Here is a 21576-nt window from a genome sequence, read left to right as displayed (position 1 = left end):
ATTCTAGAATTAAAAATTAATTTTCAAATTTATCTTTTTCATTGATTGTTGTTTCTCCCATTATTTATGTACAAATTTTCATTTTTTACATAACCAGATTCAGTTGTAAAACCCCTCCATTTCCCATATCCTCTTTCCCCATCCTTATCTTTACGAATATATGAAAGTCAGTAATGTTATACTCCCTGTGATATCCGACAGGTCTTTCAATAATCTTTCCTCAAATCTGTTGAATTCTTCAACACTGAAAATGAATCTGTCTGATAGAAGTAGTGTGAATATATGTGAAGGATCCACCAAAAAAGGTTAATTGCCATAAAGAAGCTAATAGTTATGAAAGTGGCAACTATAATACTAGAAATCAACCTTAGAATAAAAAATCCAAATCCAAAACATTGAAAATCCACAACGGATTATTGGAAAGAACAGCTTCAAATAGAAATTACACAATGACAAATCAAAATAGCTCTCTCCTTTCCTTTGCAGCCATCTGAACAACAAATCAAAGATAACTATTCTTCCAATAGAAGCTTATTCTAAGACATCGTATCATATTCTTTCAATGAATACAAAAAATTTACTATCCGGTCAGCAGACCCAAGAGTATCAAATCATATGAAAAAAATATGATCCACAATTACAGTGTGTCATGGAAGTTATAATGTACGAATTACATATAGATCAGAACAGGTTAGGTCACTCTCTCAAAATACTTAACATTTGACTCCACGCTTTTTAGTACCTAATCAAGATTGCAACTTATTATCAATTAGTAAACTCTATAGAAATAGTTGTGTTGCTAATTTCTCATATAATCTCACTTTCAAGACTTAAACTTTCACTCATTCACCTACTCCCTCATGCACACACTTAAGAAGTTATATTTTGAAGTGATGGAAAGATTCAAGTGTTATAAGTTTACGCAGAAGAATTGTGAGATATGTTTATAAGACTAATTGAGTATGTTTAACAAATGATCAAGTTGAACGTCTCAATAACGTAGTACCAATACAAATATAGGACATTAAGAATTAGACGAAACTACAACATACAATTAAACATCTATATGTGTGATTAAAAAAGCTTCTTACAAAGTCATGGTGATAAGAATGTTTCAAAATCTATTTGGATGAAAGAAAAAAATGAAGTTGTTAAACAGAAACAGAGAAAGTTAACAAAGTATGGAGATATATATACCTGGGCTATCTTCACAGTGCGAATGGCTTCAAATAAATTTGGCGCAACAGAATGGAACAACTGAAATAAATGATACCAAAGTGAAAACAGAATTTGGCTGAAAGAAAATGGTTAATCATCGATTATTACCTCATCAATCAAATATGTTGTATCAAATGAGACGGCAGTTTTATCCAAACTGGGTTGCAGTTTCAAACAAAGCTCTTTAACTGACGATAAAACTGACAATTTGACTGTTCAAATTCCAAATACATATGTATCAAAAGTCATGTTTGATTTTGTGCCACGAGAAATGTAATATTAGAAATAAAACACAGTGGAAGAGTACCAGTCCAATTAAATCCAGGTAGCATGAAAGAAGTAAGGATATGGATAACTCTTTCTTTTTCTTTGAGGACATCCTCTACTCTAGCCACATGAATACAAGCTGTAATACAATCCAGGACCTTCTCAAGCGCCAGACTAGAGTCATCAATAAGTTCATTATCTAAATCAAGAAAGTTAATAAAAGTTAAATACAGCAATTAGCCAGCGCACACCCAAAACAAGCACAGAAAGTATTTATTGTATATAATCACATGGTGCAAAATGGAGCATCACCAAGGCAGGAATCTTCTATGAAAAAAAATTAGCATCCAAAGATAAATGTAGCTCATTAATCAAAGAAACTAAAAAATAATTCAAACCGATTTTGAAAATATTTGTTTGTTTCACAGCACGTAAGCATGACTATATTACATGCAAGTTCTATTTGATGATGTTTGTTCATGGTTGTCAACCTCAAGAGAGGTCAGGAGAGAGAAAGCTAGATAGATGAGAATAGTTTAACAATTAAAATATAAAAAATGAGAATTAGGTATTTCCCCCACCTCATAAAGTGTGAGGTAGAGCATTAACTCCAACCCATGTTGAGTGTTTAAAAAAAAATAATAATAATAATAAAAGATCCAATAATAACATTCTTCATGTAATTCATCTTTCAAGTCAATAGATGCTAAGTATATGCTGCTGAAAAGATTTACTAGATTCAAAATGTTAGTTATCAGCAGACATTTTATCTTTATTATGCATTATATTCTCTTAATTAAAAACATTCTTAATATTATTTCCTTCATACCGCACATATTGTATTTGCCTATACATAGAAACAAGTTGCATGGCAAAATCAATCAACTCATTTTCAATTATTTATCTTTCAACATATTATCAAAACCCGGTTAGGGCATACCGACATTTTTCTCCAGCCTGCCCTGCCATTGACTTGACTTTCTATGTCGTGTTAATCACAATATGGCTTCCACTAACTCACACGTCACATAAAAAACTTGCATTTTCCTGCAGCCAAACACTTTCGATAACTAATTGCAATCGCAGTCACTCGCCTCTCATGCTTTGCCACAATTCCGCACCCTTGCATCATACACTTGTCCCTTAACCATGCCCATTATGCACTTGCACCCATTATTCACATGCTATAACACCCAACGCCAAGCAATTCTTGTGCTCCACCTTGACGCCTACCTGCTGCACCCACTTGTGTTTTGCTCAATACTACTTGTGCTTGCTCATATGTATCTGTTAACAATCTCCTTCCAGCTTGCTCATTCATTACCATGCATGAGTGTTGCCTTAGATATATTCACACTGACTCAGAGAATCCTATAAACTCACACCGACTTAGATATAGTCTCTTCCATGACACCGTCTTCTGGCACCACCAAAGCCAATTTCACTACTGCCTTTCTTATAGCTTGTAGAAATGTGGCATGGGCCACTAAAGTTCTTATCTTAGCCAGGGTACCTATCACGGCCGACTCCTTCAAAGGCAGAAGTATAATACACTTCCTATCCTTGATAAGTGAGTAGGTGTTTTTCATCATGAAGTGTAATCCTATCTTATTGCCATGGTTTGCCCAAAAGGATGTGACACGCATCAATAAGCACATAACACCAAGCTTGATTTTGTAACTTATGTCCTCTAGAAAACTCCACGACACATCTCTTATCAACTATGATCTTCTTTTCTTCATTCAAACATGACAGATTATGATTGGGAATACTTTTGAGTAGTGAGGCTCAATTTATCCGTGAATAGTGCATATTGTATTAAACAAAACAAAAAGTATAAAAAAAAATACAATCTATGTTCCGTGGACAATAACACAAAAATCTCAATCCACTTAAAGAAAAAAGAGGAGCATGATCATTAACACACGTGAAAACAAAATCACTATCTATGGCCATTTTAGCACAAGTATGAGCTGCCTTGTTGTTGCTCTTGAAGGTATGTTGAAAAATCACTTGATTAAATCTGCACAAAAAGTCATAATTTGGATTGTTGGGAGTCATATACCACCATGCTTGCTTGTCCATGGTCTTCCGGAAATGGTCTATGACATCAATGTTGTCATCCAATCTTCAATGACCCCTTGGAGGTAGAAGATTGCCATCATTTCCACTTGTGTGCTATCCCAATGCAATATATATACAACAACAACAACAATAACAAAGTTTTATCCCAGTAAGTGGAGTTGGCTACATGAATCATTTTTCTCCATTGCATCCTATTGAGTGTCATATTTTCATTTAATTATAATAAATTAAGATCATTTTTTATACAATATGCCCAAGTCTTTCTAGGTCTACCTCAGCCTTTCTTAACATAAGTCAAATCTAAAACATCTACTCTTCTAATCGCATAATCATATGGTTGACGTTTAATGTGACCAAACCATCTAAGATGGCTCTCTCGTTTGTTCGCCACTGGAGCTACAACAAACCTATCACGGATATATATGTTTCACATTTTGTTTCTAATTGTAAAGACACTCATCTACCTAAGCATTCACAGCTCGACAACACTAAACTTAGTTTTATGCTTTGTTTTAAAGGCCAACATTTAGCGCCATAGAGCGTTCCATGTCTCAGCACCATCTTATAAAATTTTCCTTTCAATCTAAGCGGTACTTTTCTATCACATAACAGGATCAAAGCATTCCTCCAATTCAACCAACCAAGTTGATTTCTACTAATAACATCTCCATCTATATCACCATCACTTTGAACAATAAACCCAAGATATTTGAAACGTTCACACCTTTTAATAATTTGATCACCCATAGTTACAGCTCTGTCACTAGAGCAACTACTACTAAAATTTATATATATATATTCATTTTGGTTATTACAATCTCCCCTTTTAAAAATTTCATCCTCGAAATTTGCAAAATCTTATCCAAGCCTCAAATCACTTCTTATCAAGCAAGTAAAACTTAAATTATCCATAAAATTTCATTAAAAACCTTATTTCTCATTCTATAAGATGAAAAGTGGATAATAAAAGTCTGGTGCAGAATAACTCAACTGAACTTCTTCCATCAACTGAAACAGTGTAACATCACACCTGAAGCAAGATAACATAACAGCACAACACACAACTACTAATAAAAACGTACACTAGAATTGCAGTCTCGAAACATAACACTTATCAATCTCTAGCAGTAGGTTCTTCAGGCGCTCAACTAGTACGAGAATAAACTCGAGGTCGAACTAGTTTTCCTGATTGAACTTGAGTAGGAGCTGAAGTTGTCGACTCTATCCTTATCCGCCCACATGCAATCTTCTATAAAGGAGCTCCAACTGATTTCTTCTCTTCTGATGTTTTTCAACGAAGTGAAGGGCAATATCTGGCTATGTTACTAGGATGACATGTATAAGAGCCCATTAAACAATCACCCTTATGTTGTTTTACACATTTGGCACATGTGATTATAATGCTACAAGAATTGTCACCGTTGAATCTATCAAAACTGAATTTGGGCTTCTTCACATACATTGAATCTTTCTGATTTACTCATATTCTCTTTTTCAATAACAATCTTCCACTTGTGTCTCTTCATGCTTCTGAATAAGTTGGAAATCAATCTCAACTTGTCTAGTGCGCTCCACTAACACTGAATAGTCGTCAATCCCTAAAGACACCAACAACCGTTTGATTGAATCCTTTAATCCCAAAAAAAATTTGTAGCACTTCTCTTCAATAGTTGCTATCAATTGTGTAGCATACCTATACGGTGCAATATACTCTACTTCATATTGTATGACAGACTTTTGTCCATGCACCAACTTGATGAATTTGTCCTTCATCTATCTACCAACAAATAAAGGTACAAATCACTCCTAAAAGCTCCACGAACTCCTCCCAACTTATCATCATGCTGGTTACATCCCCTAACAAGTTCTGACACTGCCTACATCACCACTTTTTGGCTTCTCCATCCAGAACAAAATTAGCTAAAGGTACTTTCTTTCGTCAGGGCACACCATAATATCTAATATCTTCTCTATCCTTATTAGTCAGTTCTCCACTTCAATTGGATCTTCAGTTCCCTTAAACAAATGTGAACGCAAATCTTGAAATATTTTCAAGTACTTTTCCACAATAATAGTCTCACCTTCACTAGAGGGCAGTCTAGACTCTTGAATTAGCTGAGTCATGACAACCATCATCTGAGTTAGAACATTTGTATTAATATTAACATCAAAAAGTACTTCATTTTTCTACCAAATTCCCCCTTTCCTAAATCTCGTGAGTATCAATTTGCTAGAATTGAAATAATTAATAAATGTAAACTTAAAAATGATTAATAATATCATTATTATTATAAAAATCCTATTGACTTTTTGATAAAAATTACATTAATTAATCGTGATCTTAAAGCTTTCTCCTATACCACTTTTGTCACGACCCAGAACAGGTTTTCGAGTTAACCAAGACGAGTACAGACGGTTGGACGGTATTATCAAATCTCAACAACTATCGTTTTAATAATGAAAGAGCCACTAATAAAAAAACATAATTTAACCTTTTGGACCGGTTGTGGGCGAGGAGGGATTCGAACCCCCGACACCGTGATCCTCTGAGCTACAAGCCCCACCCCGTCTACACTGGATCTGTTCCCGGGAGTACCTTCAAAAAGAAACCTTTCCTCTCCTCAGTCATTTCGGGTTAAGAAGATGTGAAAGCTCCTTTCTCTCTAGAATAATAGTGCGTTCCGAGGCGTGAAATGGGAGAGAAGGGATGTTCTTGAATAAGACGACCTTTGCATTTTTGATTTTGATCTTTTGAAATATTAAAAAGTCAAATAAGAGGTGTTAAGCTTATTATCATTCTGGCGTCGAGCTATTTTTCCGCAGGACCCCCCTACAGTATCGTCACCGCAGTAGAGTTTAACCACCAAGTTCGGGATGGATTGGTGTGGTTCCTCTACGCCTAGGACACCATGGGCTTAGCAGTGTAGAGCCGTCAATGATCGGTGAACCGGCGGATCCGTTTGCAACTCCGTTGGAAATATTACCCGAATGGTACTTCTTTCCCGTATTTCAAATACTTCGCACAGTACCCAATAAGTTATTGGGTGTTCTTTTAATGGTTTCAGTACCACTAGGATTATTGACAGTACCTTTTTTGGAGAATGTCAATAAATTCCAAAATCCATTTCGTCAGTTAAATTTGTTCCTCAATTCTTGTTGTCCCCGTTGTCTATAAACATATTCTCTCCTATTCTTCATCTTTTAAGGAGTACCATCTGAATATTGTACAACTTAAGGGGTACTTTAATATCAATATCCATTTCCATTTATGTGTACGAGTACCGTAGCATTCCCCTGCTAATACTATAAAGAGATGATTTTATCATAGTCAATATGCACATGCACATGCACACAATCAAAATAGTAAACCTCATTTTTATCTTATTTTTATACCATTGAAAAACATAAATCATGCATTTAAATGACAAGCAAATATCAGTGACATAAAGTCAATATGATCAATTGAATTGAGTGAGCCAAAAAAACTTTTCTGAGCAAGCCATAGAGTGATTCTTGTAGCCACTTAATCCTTGATGTCCTCTATTTAGTGTCTAAAAATACAAAATAATATTTAGCACTTCAATATTGCTATTACTCAAAAATCTAAAGTATTTTCCAACTATATCTTATTTTAGGTATTAATATATCTTCTAAATTAAAATACATAAGTAGAACTTACCGCAATTAATTTTATTTGTTTGCTCCTTCCTCAAACACCTCTCTTGATTATATTATCCAAAATTCTGATTTATCTAAAAGTTCTATTAATATATTAATAGTTAGACATATACATTAAATTGATAATTAATATGCTAAACCTTTAACTTACCTTAACTTTTCTTTGCTGTCATCATCATCTACTCGATTCAAATTTGAAACTTCAACGGATCGAGCCTTGATTTAATTAAACCTTATTAGTAATACTTAACAATAAATTAAATTTATAAAGTAACATTTTTCAATCCCTTACCTTAAAAAAGAATCAATGTTCAACCTCCCCTAACCCACACACACATGCGGCTTCTTCCCCCTCTAGCACTGGTGCCGCTCCTTTACTTCTTCTTGAGTTCGAACTTGCAAGTTAAGATAGAACCTCCTTTCTTTCTTTGCAGCTCGCAACCCCACCTTCAGTTCGATCGCTCAGGACGATCCCTTCTCCCGCACGAGAAGTCGCTCGATGTTCTTCTCCTGCACACAGCTTGCATGGAACGACTTCTCACCCGTATGCAAAGGTGTTCCTTCCTTCTCCTTCACTCGAGCCGTGAATCGCTCTTTGCTTCTTCCTTCGACTGGTCAGAGCAATACTCTCTTCCTCCGACGCCAAACCACAACGTTCACCTTTCCTTTGCACGACATCAACATTCGGTAAGAAAATCGCTCATTCTCTTCCTCCTCTACTCTCTCTGCCTGTTAGGAACAAAGAAATCGGTTCTTCGACTCTTAAAGAGCTGTCATGACAATTCATCGAATCGATATCACCAATTCGATTGTTATATATTTTTTTATGAAAAGCCCAAGGGCAAATTTTATTGAAATAGAAGAGGATACATAAAATTTGTATGAGAAGAGCCCAAAAAAGGCACCTTATCCATACGATACAAGTACACTAATACCCCAACAAAAAAATACAGATAAACTCAATAAAATGTAAAATAAATTTAAAACATACAAAAAACAAGTAGCTAGGGACGAGCTAGTTTAGTCCTGCACCTTCCTCTAGTTTAAGGAACAGAACCAGATAACAAACTTTGAAGAGTCGTGTCATTGTCAGGAGTCACCAAAGTATCATCCATTAAGTTTCTAAGTTAGAGTGTGCCCCAACCTTTTTCTTCCGCCGAGAAGTGTAAATCTGTCATTCTTCATCAGAAGACTAGCTCATGTGATCATCGATCTGATTTGATGTTAGAACCGCAGTAGGAGGAAAGACAGTCGTTGCTACCGCGATAGGTTCCAGTGTATGTGAAATGTGAATTGTTACCTCTGCACCTGATGCTTCCTGAATAGGAGCTGCAAACCAAAACCTGCCAAGAAAAATAAAGAAACCGCAAGAGGAAGGGTGCAAATCAAACCACAGTACAGAAACGAGAGCCCCCAACTATAAAGCCGAGCAACACAAATGTTAAAATCTAACATAAGGCAAATTCAGGTTATCCCCAGTAAGGAGACGTCTGAGGGGCGCAGGGGGAGATATGTCAACAGAGCACGCATCCCCCTACTTGTCTAACCAATCAGTAGGGGAGTTGCCCTTTTTATGGATAAAACTCGAACTCACTTCCAAGTGCCTTTCGGAAATTAAAGCATAAATACGTTTAAAAATGCATATAATATCCAGGAGAGGAGAAGAGATACCCAACAGTATATCATAAAGCATTTTTGGGTCGGTTTCCACCTCAATCGTATGAAGATTGAAAGCAATTGCCACCGTTAAGGCCAGAAAAATGCCCAACATTCTATGGCTAAGGGGTTGTCAACAACAATAGGAGAAGTAAAGTAGCATGCACACTTACCCTCAGAATTTCTAAATATGCCACCAACCGCATTGGTTCCAACTGCCATCCACATTTCACTTTAACACATCAGGAAGAAAGGGGAGTCCACCTGATTAAACGGGGGGAGGGGGAGCGCCTAAAGTTCGAAACATCCTTCGAACAGACCCTGAGGGCTTTGGTGTAATACGCCAACATATAATTAGAACATTTTTCCCTTTCCCTCTAAGTAAAGGAGAGGGGGGGGGGGGGGGGGGGGGGGAATTATATTTAAAGCTGTTTCTCGCGGTCTAAATAAACCAAAAGACCAACAAAAGAAGGGGAAACCCTCCCCCCTTATCATCAAAAGTCATCCATTGCCACAAATAATTACTTAGGATGCCTCTATGGATCCAGAGGATACCGAAATGAAAGCTCAATATATTCCAAATATTTAAACAGGATAAACATCCAAAAAAATACGTATCTCGAATCTTTCTCCTCAATTTTGCACATAAGATATCTGGAAGCCAATTTAAGGTCTTTCAACTTAAGAATGCTATCAAGAGGTAGTAAAGAAAAGAAAAAAAGCCAGAGGAAAAAGGATATGGAGGGAGTTAAAAGTTTGTGTCAAATCCATTTTCTCCAAAACTAATCCCGGTGTGAATGTAAAGTGCCATAGATTAACTTGCAAACCAATTGAGAAGTGGTCCTCTTCCATGGGGAAATCCCTGCGGGAAGAGGTAATAGGTATAGTGTTAATATGGGTAGCATTTTGCTCCCCCACAATAGAACATAGTTGGCTGAAATCCCAGTCATCTTGAGAAAAGAAATCCGAAACAAGGAAGGTATTGGTATGGGGAGGATAAAAATATTCAGAGAGAGAAGACAATCCCCAATTATCATTCCAGAAAGAGATGTTACCGTCACCAATGTCCCAAAACATGAACTCGCTAGCAGTAGACCTAGCATTAACAACAGCTTTCCGGATCCGAAAATCACCGACCTTCCACAAAACCTGGGAAGGGTGAGATAAAACACAGTATTTCTGATGCATAAAAGAAGCCAATAGATATGAGCCCATTCTAAATTGAAACCAGAGTTTGCAAAGATTTATTTCAACCGTATGTTTCAAGGCTGTAAAGCCAAAACCGCCAGCCTTCTTAGGCTTACACACCCTTTGCTAAGAGCCCCAAATCCTCTTAGCACCATTCCCCACTAAAATGAATTTATTAAAAAGCCTCTCCATGAAATTTATAGCACTTTTCTTTGGATTAAACACCTGCAAAGAATATAGAGGAATACTATGTAGCACGCTAGATAGCAAAGATATCATGCCCCAAGTAGAAAGAAAAACATTTCTCCAATCGTTAATTTTATGCTTGATTTTATCGATAACATCGTCCATATCAATTTGTTTCCTCCTTCCCATAATCAAATTAACTCAAGGTATTTAAGAGAAAGAGAGACATAATGATAACCTGTATAAGGAACCCCCCAATGGATAAGATGTTGCTTGACGTGCTTGCCAAAATACATTTGACACTTGTCACAATTAAAGAGTAGTCTAGAACAATTCTGGAAATCATTTAAGAGCCTCATTAATTGCTTTAAAGAAAGTTTAGAGGCATTAAAAAAAAATAATAACATCATCCGCGTAAGCAATGTGAGAAACCACCATTTTGGCATTGTGAGAAAACTGTGTGAGGGTGAATCAGCTGAAAATGATTGAGCATTCGAGATAGATAATCAAAGACTAAAATAAAAATAATAGGGGAGAGAGGATCCCCCTGTTTAATGGCTCTACAACCAGTGAAGAAACCGTAAGAATTACCATTAACCAGCACTGAGTAATGGTTGTTAGCCAACCATCTTTTAATCAATATGCAAAAACCTGAATTGAAACCTCCAGCCTTCAAAACGTTGATGATGAAATCCCAATTAATAATATCAAAGGTTTTCTTGATATCTAATTTGATAACTAAGATGTCGCACCTGCATTTTTTATCGAGATCTTGTAAAATTTTCTAGGCTAAGAGGATATTGTCAAAAATATCACGGTCTTTTATAAAAGCCGATTGATGAGGAGAGATAAGAGAAAGAAGATGAGGTTGAAGGCGAGCCACAATCAATTTGCTAATAATTTTAGAAACCACAGAAGTGAGCGAGATAGGACGAAAATTCTTCCAGTACATTTTATCATTAGTATTAGGTATAAGAACTATCAAAGCGGCGGCAAAATACTTTTCAAGGTTTTCTCTCTGAAAAAAACTTTCGATCGCGAGTACCACCTCCTTTTTTATGTCCCAGCAAGAAATATAAAAAGCAGAAGTGAAATCGTCAGGGTCAGGAGCCTTCTGGGAATGAATATTCTTGAGGGCAGAGAAAATTTCCATCGTAGTGAGGGGATCAGACAAAGGGGTGGGGGGATCAGATAAAGAGAGGGAGGAAACCATATCTCTATGATCATCAAACATTTCCGAGAGAATATCAGTGACCGGATGAGCCTCAGCATAAAGAGAGGTAAAATAATCAGCGGCATTGGAACCAATTTGATCAACATCAGTGATGACAACACCCTCATCGGTAATAATCTTAAGAATGACATTAATACTCCAACGATGTTTGATGGTGGCATGAAAATATTTAGTGTTTCGGTCACCATTTCTAAAATGAGTGTCACAAGCTTTTTGTCTAAGGAAATCTTCTTCAATAGTGATTTCCTCCAAGAGAGTATGATGAGCATGGGCTAACTTAGCAATAAGATAAGGAGTGTCGATCACCTGTGCCTCCAGTGCATCCACCTCATGTTTCCACCTCATGTTGGGCATTGTTGGGCATTCAAAACCCTGGAATGTACATTGCCAAAAATATCAAGGTCTCGCCTCTTTAAGAAAGAAGCCACGTTTTTATGTAATTACCATAAAATAAATCAAAGGCTGTTACTCCACCGTGAAACCCAAGCCTGTTTAATCAAATCAAGAAATGTAGGATGAGAAATCCAAACATTAAGAAATTTAAAATGAGAGCGAGCAGGTTTAGAATGGAAAGCCAAACTAGGCAAAATAGGATTATGATCCGAAGCAGCATGATTAAGATGTTTGTCATTAATAATATTATAGTAGCCTAGAAAAGATGAGTTTCCCAAAAATCTATCCAGTCATTGCATAAGAAGGCCCCTCCTCCAAGTATAGGGAGGACCCGAGAAGCCTAAATCATAAAGGCCAGCATCGACAATAAGCTCACAAAAACGATTGATAAGGTTTGTATCAACTTTAGCACCACTCCTCTCCGAAGGAGACATAATCATATTTAGATCACATTCAACAAATCAGTTATCTGAAATAAAAGCACCCATTTGAGTAAGTTGTTGCCAAAGAAGTAATTTGTCCCGTAATAAAGAACTGGCGTAGATAAAGGTAGTAATAATCCAAGATTTATAAAATCAATAACATTATTAATTCATAATCCAAGATTTTTTTTCTTCACAAATTTTACCCTGTTTATAACATCTTCACGTTATATATTTTACTTGTCACTGATCACCATTACTTGTAGCCCATGTTTTATTGCTTTAAATCTCCTAAGATGACTATACTTGTTGCAAAATGGGTCTCTGCAATGACCAACATTTTCAACTTCAAAAATTCGTTGAATATTGAGTCTCATTGCATGATTTATAATAAAAGCATTTTAAAATTGACATATCCTTCAATGTCAATTATCCAGCTGCAATGCTCATAAGTTCTCATTTCCTTTGATATTTTTTTGAGCATATAGATTTTTCAATGCTAATTTCAATGTTTGAAAAACACAAGGAGTCCAAAAAATATGAGGATATTGAGCTTCAATCAATGCTCCTGCAACTCTGCACGCATGTGCATTATCAGTGATTATTTGAACTATTTTATTTAAACCTACGACCGCAATTACTTCTTTAATGTCATTGGCAATTTTGAACTTATCTTTATATGCTTTTTCACAACCATGAAAACCCTCTACCTGATAATGAATTAAAACATACTGCACATTATCATCAATAATGTTTAAAGTGATATCCTTTTGCCAAAAGAGCCAAATTTTATTGTTCTGCTTACTATAGTGCATGTAACCTCTTGCATGTAACCTCTGAATTTCTCTGAATTTCTTAATGATATCCTCCTTATGAACCGACACAAACGGCTCCAAAAGAATAAAAATGTCTGGCTTATAGACCCTACATAAATGTTTTAAACCATTAAAGGAGAAAAAGGGTGGGGGTCCGCCACTCCCCTAATGTTCCATACAAGAATGTTAAACATGTTGGCCCATAACACCCCCCCTCCCCCGGTCCTAGTATTCCTATGGAAAAGATGCAAGTGCTCACCCTCAGAATGATAAGTGACATCAATATTATTTGAATTTGTCATATTAAGAACTTCTGATTTCCTTCTACCTAGTTTCCTGCTACATTTTTGAATTGTCGATTCGGATTCCAAATCAAAGACAGCCACAACAGTTGGGTCAGGCGGTGGAGTAGTAGAAAGTATAATAGTGTGATGTGTAGATGGTTGTTGGGAATCCTGAATGTGTAAATCTCCCGGTAGTGCACTAGGGAGTTGTACCACATTTTCCTGTTCAGGAAGATTTTGTGTGGCATCAAACGACTCCACATTCTCTTCAGACCTCTCAAAAGGCAAAGGGCCCACGTGTGCTACACCATCAAGATGAGCAGCACTGGTTTCCTCCAATCAAAGAGCAATTTGTTCAACAACCGGTTCAATAGGAGGTGTTCGATGGGCGGATTTTTGTTCAACAGAAGATATATGACCTAAAGTAGCTTTCCGCAGCTCGGGATGTAAGTGAAAATAGTGTGCCCAATCATGCCCAAACATACTGCAATGAGAGCAGTAATGAGGATGTTTCTCATAAATCACCGGTTGCCAATATCCCGTATGATTAGAGCCAATCCAAACCTCCTCAGGGGGGTAAGGTAACATCACGTTCAATCAGAATTCTAGCCATTGAAGGCCTCGTTAATTTAAAGGTCGCGACAATGGAAAACAAAATTTCATGGTTGAACAAATGCACCTTTAAACCAGGAAGCCGAAGCCAAGCTGGTATAATAGGAAGCTCGGTCCGAGGATCAAATTAAGTTGTCCATTTAAGGAATTTCATCCAAACATCCCCAAAATGAACTGTTCTTCGTGCAAAAAGTTTAGCGTAGTCATCCTCGTTAGAAAGCTGAATCAAGATATGCCTGCTATCAAGAACATCAATCTTTCATCCCCCCGATAAGTTCAAGTGCTCAAAATGCTTTAGCAGGAAATCATATTTATGAAGCCCGTATAGGAACTTACCTACAAGGTGAAAACGACAGGCAGAGGCAAGGCAGAGGCAAGAATGCAGAGGCAAGAATGGAGTTTTCAGAGTCGGAGAGGAAAAGCGCAAACTTCCCCCCTTCCTCCCTTGCGTCTTAATGAAAATATATTCTCCGCCAAGGATAAGAGATTCATGAAATAAAGAAGGAAACGCAAACTTCGGAGGAGCACCGGAGGAGGATCCCCCGACAGTGACGCTTGCATAAGTTTTCTCCATAGATGGCGAGAGAACGAAGAGGCGAGAAAAGAAGATGAGTACGAAGGAGAAGCCAAAGCCAGAAAACGAAAGGAAGATCTCACCAGAGTTCGACCGTCGAGAGAGAAGGCACGCCGTCAGCATCTCAAAATAGCCTCCCACGCGTCAGAGATCCCAAACCCTAGCGGAACGCCCGAACCGTCCATCATATCCTTTATATTATATATATAACTTTATTTTGGTTATTACATTATACTCAAAGACATTCCATTTCTTGGAGCTACTCGACAAACTTGTCCAAATCCATACGACTGTCTATCTAACAATTCAATCTTCACTCCAAAATTTTAGCTTCTCCGTTGATGTTAAATGTCGAATCTTCAAGGTATTGCTTCTTCATCACTGAGAACTTATTGGTGGAAAGGGTTTTCTTCATCTCCTTCATCTAAGTGGTCACCGTTGTTGCAGTGCGAGAACTCCCCATCCTGCATTCTCTGAAAATCAGCGAGCCCTCACTGCAATTGGAGGATATTCCGCTACACCTCCATGGCAATTTCCCTAGCCCCTCGTTAAGGGTTTTTCTTGGCGACATAGCGTCTCATCTTTCCAACTAAGATTTCAACTGACTGATATCAAATAACACCGTTCTATGGCACCTAGAAGGTGTGCTAGAATGCGAAAATGCATTATCGGGAGTAGGACGATGGATTACGACAAAAATTTGGCATGATTGGGGGCTGAACGACTAACCAAAAGCAGGAAGACGACGATTTTATGGTGTAAAAGCAGATGGCAGCAACTGTGATAGCTGCCTAGAAGAAAACAACGAGCGAATAGTGAATCAGCAAGGTACGTATGGTGATGGAAGAAACCACCACGTGTTCCTAGGCACACTGTAGACAACTCGCAAACGGAAGACTACAACACTCTAGGGAGCAAGAGGTAGAGATCTCTTACAATTCATAAAATCCAAAAAATTGAAAATCAAACAACATTGCTACAACATATATAAAAGTACCCTAATAGAAAATACCAAATTGAAAAATAGGAAAGAACCGAAAAGGAAGAAAACAAAAGGAAACTTGCTTAAAATAGGAAAAAATTAAAAGAAGGATTGATGGGGCCAATTAATCTCGCGATCACGTGATTTGTGGCGTACGGACCCGTTGAACCCTGGGATCACGGTAATCCCACAACCCTCGTCAAAGCCTATTTCATGTCAAAAGATTTCCATGCTAAGTTTCATCCACATGTTACTATTTACAACCAATAAGTTTCCTAGGTGTCTAAGGGATACAAAGAAATATGACTAACTATTTTGAAACATTTTCTACAACAGATCAGTTACACTCTACTTGCCACCATCTTCCTTAAGAATTAATCAAAAGTAGACTATATTAGAAACGAATGAAACAATGTTATTCTCTATGGAAATCTTTCCCAAAAAGTTTATATGCAGCAAACTTTCAGGCATGCTGCATAGAGGAATAACAAAATTTAAAAGCTGTGGATACTCAAATATGGCTTAAAACCACGCACTCATGCCTAATTTCATGAAATTTGTAAAATCCATATCGATGCACGTTAGCGAATTAGCATAGTTTTCATTTTATCCTCATTCGTCATTTGCATAATGATAATATTCTTCTCATTGAAAAAATTTCAAGCATTGAGAAAACATCTTTAAAAGACATTTATTAGAAAAATTTGGCCGAGTTCTTAGCATTTTCTCAATATCAAGTTTGCTTACAACAAAAATGGTCTCTTTCCCGAAGAAAGCATGACAAATATAATTGAGGAACTGAGGTCTCACTGATGTAAGCTAACCAATAAATACTTTACAGACATCCACTTATGAGGAAAACATGAATACATTATTATCTAACATCATTTGGTTGGAGACCCGTCTATATACTGTATCCGACCTAATATTTACTATCTTTTGACAAAAGACTATTCAACAAACATATTGTTATTTAAAATTTAAGCATTTTTTTGATATTGGCTATGCTAGATGTGCTCAAAATTATACCTCAAAATATAGTGTTTCTGGGAAAATATTATTTCATAGACAAGTAAAAAAAGTAAAATATTTTTGCTTGAAATAATGCTGAAGCTTGAATACAAGATTATGATTCATTATCCCTGTGAAATGATGTAAAAAGCAGCACCCGAAATATTACTATTTACAAATCAAGCACCCGCTTTCATTCATTTTTCAAATTCTCACTCAAATATCAAAATTCATGATAAAACCCAGTAGTTAAACAAATTACATGATAGCTTGATTTGTAAATATCAATATTTTGAATGCTCTGTATGTAATTATCCCAAAAAAAATATTAAAAAAGTTGGCTTTTCTTCGCTCAACCAATGACTTTTAGGCATGGCCATCACTTGGACATTCATATTGCTGCCAATCCAATTTTTCATTAGTAAATAAAATACATTGATGTAGATTATCACTTCATTAGAGATGTAATTCTATCAAAAAGATCATAATCTCTTAAATCTTTATATTTAGCAGATATTTTTCATGAAGGCACTAGGACCACTTCACTTTTCCAATGTGTAGCAAGCTGGATATTCATAATACATACGCCCCAGCTCGAGGAGTAGTATTAAAGAATTATTAGATTGGAAAGTTATTAAACACCATGTGTTGTCTATATTATGTAAAATATATTCTCTTAATAGAGATTATCCTCACGAATGTTCTATTTCAATTCTACCTTCTGTACTCGCCTATATAAATAAGCACAAGTACTACAGTAAAATCAACAAAGTTGTTTTGAGTTTTTTTTTTTATTTACGTCAGCAATAGGAAAATCCCATCAATATACAACTCAATGCATAAAAAAATTTAGGAATATGGGAAGTACAACTAGGATGTATTTTAACCTTTTATAATGACATTCATTTTTAAAGGAGCAGAAACCTAATTTCAGATTCTAATGTCTGTTCTAATAAAGGGTCTTATCAAAAGTAAATAGCTATTAGCACCAGTTATTCTAAAAATATCATACACAAAATCCTAGAACTTGAAATTATTATAATAGTACCTATTGCAGCAGAAGTATTGATGGTATTAGCTTTTGCATTTTTGGAGACAATGGCTTGATCACACACCTCGTACAGAAAGGGGACAACCTCCCTGAAAGACTCTGGATCATCAAAAGCTCTAATAATCTGCAAGCTCAAACAAAAGAAAAATTTATCAAAAATCGGTCACAATTAAAAGGCTCTCGGAAACCATATTTAAGTACAGACGATGAATCAAAATTATGGATAAAGTCAGTAACTGCCAAGCTTGTTAAAATTAAAGAATTAACTGTAACTTGAATTTAAAAAAATCATAGTTCCATTGTCATCGGATTAATAACCTACTGAAAACGCAAATAATACACAAACATAATTAGTTTATCTCTCCCATAATAGAAAAGAAATGACAATTAGAAGCCACAAAAATATTCCAGTACATACCATAGCAAATTTTTTAAGAAATTAAATTAGTATCAAAAGGTTACATTTCCTTTAAAAAATATGGCAGCAATTACCTGCTGAAGACCTACGAAGGCTGCTTCACGAAAACATTTTTCTTTTTTGGCACATGAGGATATTATAGAGCTTAGAATAACCCGTGAGGCAACTGGGTCAGCAGTAGAGATAGCACTACTGCAGGATGAGCAGAGAGAAGCTAGAGCATGGAGAATAACCTCTTTGCCCTGTAAAGAGAAATTTAAGGAATACGAAACAAATAATGCATTCACACGTTAACCTTCAAAGTATTCAAAAGCAAACAAAAGAGCAATAGATCAAAATAACTCGATTATTGAAATTAAACAACAAAAAGCTGTACGATACCAGCAACACTTCTAATTGTGCAAACCGCAAGGAAAAAAAAGCGCAGTTTAGCATGTCAAATGTGCTACATGGAAAATGATTTTCTTTGTTCCATAAGATTATAAATAAACCAATATATATATATATATATATATATATGTATGTATGTGTGTATATAAATGGTGTTTCTCCCAAAAAGTTTTTGGTTTAAAGTCGAATAAAAATATCCAGTGCAACTTTGAGATCAGAAGGCCCACCTACTTGGCATATATATATATATATATTCAACCTGCTTTCCATTGATATTTTGATAACTAATAAATAAGAAACTAATTGCCTATCATTTGTTGGTTATTCAGACATCTTTATGCTGTCCAATCAAAGAAAAGATAAACATTTTGATATTAACTGCGGTTGGCCAAAATATTTAAAAGGGGAAGAAAAAGTAGACGTGTTGTAAACCATAACAAAAACACAATTGCGGCCCAATTAAGAAAACAAAGAAGATTAGAACGATGACCTTCATACTTGCTCCACAAACCCATGAAAACAGCAAAAAATAGAAAATAAATAAAGTCAACATCGTACTAATGACTTAAAGCACCCCAGTCTCAATCAAAATCAATGTTAATAATTGCGCAATTGCATACCAAAAGCATTTTCATTCATGAAGTGAGGTGTAAGCCTCAAGATATTTTGAGGTAAAAGCCTCAAATTTAAAAACATTATGTAAATTAATAAATATTGTATAACTTATAAAGCGTGAAATAAAACATAATATATTAATATTCTAATTTAATAACACATTAAAAAATAATAAAAGAACATTCCAAGTAAAATATAATAAATTGCGCAAAATTAAAAATAACACATTATTATCCTAACATCAAATTATAAATAAGATGGGTTATACAAATATTGAAAAATCAAAATAAATTAAGATATTATGATAAAATACTAAAGCGTCAAAACATAACAATCAAAATAAATTTAACATTAATCTTTCTCTCTCATTCATATTACCACTCACAAAAACAAGAATATAACAACTCATCAATATTTAAATTTTTAATTTTGAAGTGCCTATCACTCTTATCACTCAAATAACTTTATTAGAATCATTAGCATATATAGTGTTTATCTTGCACCTTATCCTTAGTCATATCCATATTCTCTTATTCCTTATTATCTTTAATTCTAGTTATTTTCTAACTTTTAATGATGAAAAATTTTCATAAAATAATAAATATGTTGATAATTAGAACTTCAACAACATAAATTGTTATCGATAGGTGTTAAGGAGTGAGGGTTAATAAATGTGGTATATCAATATTATTTTAGTTTTGTTTTAAAAAAAATACGAATAGCTTCAAAAATTTAGGTGGTTTTTAAGGTGACCCACATCTCATGGTGCGTCATAGTTTGGCTGAAGCGTACTTCTCACCTTCTAACAATGAGGCGGGCCTCAAGATGTGCCTCATATTTCACAATTTTAAAAAAAAATCAAAATCATTCAGACGTTGCTCAATTTCTAGCAGCCATTGCGTTGACATGCCCCAGATGTCAAAATAACCTACAATAAACCGCATATTGCCCAAATTTTTTACACAAATTTACCCACATGCAAAATCACAAATAAAATTTTGATGTTTAAGAATGATTCAAAGTTGTGTGAGTCAAAAAAATGAATTATTAATAAAAAATGACAAATCAAACCAATCAGCAAATCCTAAAAAATCTCGCACCTGTCCTGTTCGGTCCCTTGCAAAACCGCCTCACTTCTTGTCAGAGTCCATTTCAACTCATGGACAGGTAAGTCATATGCCCTTTTTTTTAAAAAAAGGCCAACCAATGAAAAATATCCCTTACTTGACTCTCTTGTTATTCCCTCCGCTCACACTCTCTTTGACACGGGAATGAAACCCGCAATCCAACAAATACGGGATTACAAGCAGGGCAGAGTTTACATCCCATCAGACCCTTAAGGCAGGAAAATATCCTGTTAGGTTTTACGGGTCATATTTATCTACTTTAATTTATAATTAGGGTTAAATTCATGTCTAAGTATAACTATGCTGTTTTAGAACCTGGTGGGAACATATTTAATTTGGTTATTATTTGGATATTTTAATTTTTTATTTTCTCATATTTGGAGAGTTGTACTTTTTTTCTAGTGGAAAATATGTACCTTGAAGAGAACAAGTGGTGGTTCATCCCTCGACAATTGTGCCTTACTTGAATCTTCGTTTCACTATTTACTTCGCTATTTACAGACCGGACAACCGCCAAACTTCTTCTATCCCCATCCCAACTCCATTGACCTTACGTGCTCTTGCCATTATACAATGTTTCCCTAGTAAATGTGATCCTTAAACACCATCTAGGAATTTTAAAACGGTGTCATTTGATATCAGAGCTTAACAAACCCTATATCATTAGATATTTAATTTCTTATTTCTTCACTCCAAAACCTCAAATTCACATAACCATGATTATTTGTACTAGTTAGTAATAGAAATTGAGTTTCACAATCCAACTGTCTGTTCACTCTTTGATAATTCAAAGCCTCAGAGCCAGGTTGTGACATGCAACTAAAAAAATGACTACTCTATCAACAAGCTGAGCCAACACATTTTGTTCATCATATTGTTCGTCATATAATAGTTCAGTCTTTATCAAAATCAATTTTAGTTATTGCACTTTATGTGGGTAAATAATGGGATATTCCATAAAATGCTACAACTAATCTCTATGGATACTTTTTGGCTGAAAAACTACATTTGCATGGAGAGCATGTGAGAAAAAAGGCATGGGAAGGTGGGTTCGATAGAAAATATAGTTGAGGATAGAATGTCGAAGAGACGGAGAGAGCCTAAATGATGATATATAACCATGGTTTAAAATTTAGGAAATTCACATGCATACCACTTAATTTATATGTATTTACATAACACTTGCACCTCAATTTTTTCATACACGCCACATTATACTATTAAAAGTTAAAATAGTGATATTTTTATGTCATGAAAATTTTGGGTGATATAAATGTAAAAAAAATTTGGGTGTTAGATATGTAAATACATAAGAATTGGGTGGCACGTAAGTAAATGCCCATAAAGTTTATAATATAAGGCATGTCTTG

At 35.5% G+C, this 21576-nt stretch overlaps 1 protein-coding gene across 2 annotated transcripts in view; it reads right to left on the bottom strand.

The window, feature by feature from the left end:
- Nucleotides 1–21576, bottom strand: part of LOC110038840 (proteasome-associated protein ECM29 homolog) — a 192424-nt gene that overhangs the window by 14410 nt on the left and 156438 nt on the right. For both annotated transcript variants that reach the window (XM_020743756.1, XM_020743757.1), the window contains exons 30-34: nt 18149–18316; nt 17654–17780; nt 1526–1684; nt 1327–1430; nt 1198–1257 (exon numbers count right to left, since the gene is read on the bottom strand). In XM_020743756.1, the coding sequence (XP_020599415.1) occupies nt 1198–1257; nt 1327–1430; nt 1526–1684; nt 17654–17780; nt 18149–18316 (618 nt within the window). The remainder of the gene's footprint in view (nt 1–1197; nt 1258–1326; nt 1431–1525; nt 1685–17653; nt 17781–18148; nt 18317–21576) is intronic.

Source organism: Phalaenopsis equestris, unplaced genomic scaffold (genome assembly GCF_001263595.1).
Source record: "Phalaenopsis equestris unplaced genomic scaffold, ASM126359v1 Scaffold234130, whole genome shotgun sequence".
Taxonomy (NCBI): Eukaryota; Viridiplantae; Streptophyta; class Magnoliopsida; order Asparagales; family Orchidaceae; genus Phalaenopsis; species Phalaenopsis equestris.
This window is presented reverse-complemented; position numbering and strand designations above follow the sequence as displayed.